A 3,379-nucleotide genomic window follows, 5' to 3' on the forward strand; every position below is an offset into this window, starting at 1 on the left:
CCTGTCTGGCTGCTTTGTCCCTAAGCAAATGCTCTCTCCTTGCCCTGGGCAAGGAGTTGGGGTTTTGGGGATGACACTGAGCATGGTTTTATCCTGTCTCTGCACAAACCATTTCCAGGACCGGCTTTGGGAAGACCTGAGGGTGGGAAGACTATTTTGAGGTGCACCGTTCAGCCTCTAGATGAATCCCGGTATATGTGTTGCTCTTCCACCACCTTGCCCAGAGCCTTTTGGGGCCTGGCACCGACTTTGGGTAATTGCTGACCCCAGCTGTCCTACCAGCCCCTAGTTACAGCCAGCAGAGAGGAGAGCTACTGCAAGCATTCAGGTGCACGGTGTAAAGAAATGAGCATGGAAATCAAGTCTCCTTGTGCTCATGGCGATTTGCTGTTCCCTGACAGGTGTCTCTGGACACGGTGCTGCTCCTGAGGCTCTCAGAAAGCCACGGGGACAGTGACGAGATACGGAAATACTCCTTGGAGGACCTGCGAGAACTGCTGAACAAGCTGATGCTGATGTCGGGCAAGGGAGACCAGAGCATGGAGGTGGACAAGTTTTCAGAGGTCAGGTTCCCACTGCTGCCTTTGTGCATGTGAGATGTTTCCTGGTCTCTGGAGAGGAGTTCCTGGCTGGCGGCGGGGCTAGGCTCAAGCCATCCAGCAGCTGTTTTTAAACCGTTGCTTACACTTTAAATGTAAGCAGAGAGGAGGGGGACTGTCTGGTTTTGGGACTGACGAAGGGCTATGAAAGATTTTGCCACCCTCTGTTCCCTAGTTGGAGGTAGCCCTGCCTGGGCCTGTGTGAAGCCACCTGGCCTTTTCATTCCCACCTGGCCAGCCACATTGCACCTGACCTGCTTGTCGCCTCTTGGCAGAACAGCCAGCCTCTGTCTGGGACCACAGGCACCCAGAGAGTCCCTGAAGAGCAGCTGTGAGCCCTGTTCGGACTTTCCACTTGCCCAGTTTCAGTCCAGTTCAGCTCTTGCACAAGCATCAGAGCTCTTTTTAGATGCTCGGGGACCAGGTAGCTGGGTGTCAATGACCCTGCACGGTTCTGACAACGGCTGCTCTGTGTACTCTCCCCACAGGTGTTTTGCAGTGTCCAGAGACTGGCACAGTCCTTTATAGACCTGTACGCGGCAGGGAACATGCTCTTCCGATCCTGGGTCGCCTGTGTGTATTGCTCACCCAGAAGCAAGGCATGCACAAGCATGGATTTCCGTTTGAAAGCCATCCCCAAGCTTGTAGGGAGGGGAGAGGTGACAGTGCTGCTCCCTCAGCTGTGCAGGATGATGGAGAGCTTCCTGGTGCGATGGAAGGACTTTGTCTCCGAAAAGCGTTCCCTGTATTTCTACCTGAACTACTACACGGCGGAGCAGCTGGTTTACTTGTGCAAGGAGCTCACAAAAGGGCAGCCCAGCGAGAGAGCCTTGATGATGCTTTCATTTGTGAAGCAAAACTGCACCAAGAGGGATGTGGACGTGGCTTGCAGACGGGTGGTATCCAGCCACACACAAAGGAGCCTCCCGGACTTGGCAGCATTGTTGGCCACGGAGGACCTGCCTGTCCAGCTGAAGCATGTCTGGGGGTCCTACATGGAAGACATGCGTGCTTTCTTGCCAAACTGCTTGGACATGGATGCTCTGGGCAGGTGCCTTGGCAATCTGGCCCATCAAGAGAAGCAGCATGTTCGGCGAGCTCTCCCTCAGTGCCTGCAGGCTGGCAGGCCCAACCTCATCACTTGTCCTAGGGCCGAGGTGCTGGCTTCGGCACTGGCCATCTACATGAGTAGCCCAGGCCAGCCCCTGCCCACCTTTGACGAAGTGCTCCTATGCACACCTGAGACCAGCCTGGAGCAGGTGGGGCTCTTCCTGCGCCGGTGCCTCACGCCCGGCGACCGCGGGGAGAAGATCTACGCCATGCTGTACGCTGACGAGTTGAGCTACGACGTCGGGTGCAGAGCGGAGGAGCTGTTCCGGCGCCTGCTCAAGCAGTCCCACCTGGACAGATACTGCCTCGTCATCCTGTGCGACTGTGAGAGGGAGCACTGCTACATCCCTTCTGCCTTCAGCCAGTACAAGGTGCACGCCACCCCCCAGGAGGAGCTGAAGGACATCCAGAAGTATCTGAGGAGCCACTTCGCAGTCGCCCAGCCTACCAGGTCGGCAGCCTCCGTGTTCAAGGACAACATGTGTGTTGGGATCGTGTCCTCCAAGAGAGCCGGCGTGGGTAAGATGCTGGGTGTCACAGTGGGTCTGTTTGGGCATGATAGCACCAAGGCTGAAGTGCAGGCAGGAAAGCACCGTGCATGTGTCTTTGATGCTGCACTGGGCTCTTCGCTTAGTCTCACGTGGGGCTTTAGGAACCAGTCTGCTTCTGATTCTGGTCACTGCTCTCTTGCGTCTCGCCCCTGCTTCGCCCTACCCCCACCCGGTGCTAGGAGCCCGGCTTTTCTCCCCAGGCATTACAAGTAATTCAGGCTTGCGCAGCCACTTTGTCACCCGGCCTCATGCCTCCCAGAGCTTTTCCTTTGGGATATGCATGAATTAAAAGGGAGGGGACCTGGCCCATCAGGAGAAGCAGGATATCTAAACAGTCCTCCCTCTTTTTTATTTTGTGGTTCTTATAGCTAACCTGCAGGGGTTTTTTTTCTCATTGCAGGAAAATCTCTCTATGTGAAAAGGCTGCATGAGAAACTGGCAGAGTCGTATGACATGACTGTACGTCTAGAGACGATCAGGCTGATTGAACCCCAGGTAGACGAAAGCAAAGTGCTGAGATCTCTCCTGCCTTTCCTGAGACAGCAGCACCAGCAAAAGCCCATGATATTCCATATTGACGTCACCTCTTCGGTGAGTACGTCACAGCCGCTCCTGTTCATGGAGAGGACAGTTGTCCTTTACAGATTTCCTGTCTTCTAAACCCTGCCAGGAGGTGTTGTTCTTCTAACCAAAGGATCCTTAAGCATAAAACGTAAGATGGGAACATATGTGCCCTCAATGCCCCTTTCTAATTTGACTCTGTACTTGCTTAGGTACGAGGCGGGATCCCAGAGTTCCTCTTCAAGCTGCTTGTTCTGCGGTACTTGACAGACGCTGATGGGAACGTGTGGCTACGGCAGCAGTGTCACTTGTATGTCATTGAAATCCTTGAAACGGATCCAGCGCCAAAGAAACCCACGAGGCTGGTATGTGTTTCTGGCTACACCACTTCTGCCTACTTTTGCTTGTCTGCGTGTGGGTATGGATACTTGGATACACTGATGGAGCTCGTAGGGGTATACCACATCTTCTCTCATGCAGCATGTACCTTTTTTTATAACCCCAAATTCAGCTGCTGGAAATTAGGGTGCATATTTATAATGAGGAAATACGGTAAGA

General features: G+C 54.0%; 1 protein-coding gene across 1 annotated transcript in view; it reads left to right on the forward strand.

Moving 5' to 3' along the window:
* LOC109295861 (E3 ubiquitin-protein ligase RNF213-like) overlaps positions 1 to 3,379 on the forward strand; it is a gene marked incomplete at its 5' end in the record, with an annotated part of 58,636 nt that overhangs the window by 21,036 nt on the left and 34,221 nt on the right. The window contains 4 exons of the mRNA XM_019514963.1: positions 402 to 563; positions 1,088 to 2,228; positions 2,661 to 2,851; positions 3,034 to 3,186. Coding sequence (XP_019370508.1) covers positions 402 to 563; positions 1,088 to 2,228; positions 2,661 to 2,851; positions 3,034 to 3,186 — 1,647 coding nt within the window. The remainder of the gene's footprint in view (positions 1 to 401; positions 564 to 1,087; positions 2,229 to 2,660; positions 2,852 to 3,033; positions 3,187 to 3,379) is intronic.

This window comes from Gavialis gangeticus, unplaced genomic scaffold (assembly GCF_001723915.1).
Source record: "Gavialis gangeticus isolate Ggan-Ray unplaced genomic scaffold, GavGan_comp1, whole genome shotgun sequence".
Taxonomy (NCBI): Eukaryota; Metazoa; Chordata; order Crocodylia; family Gavialidae; genus Gavialis; species Gavialis gangeticus.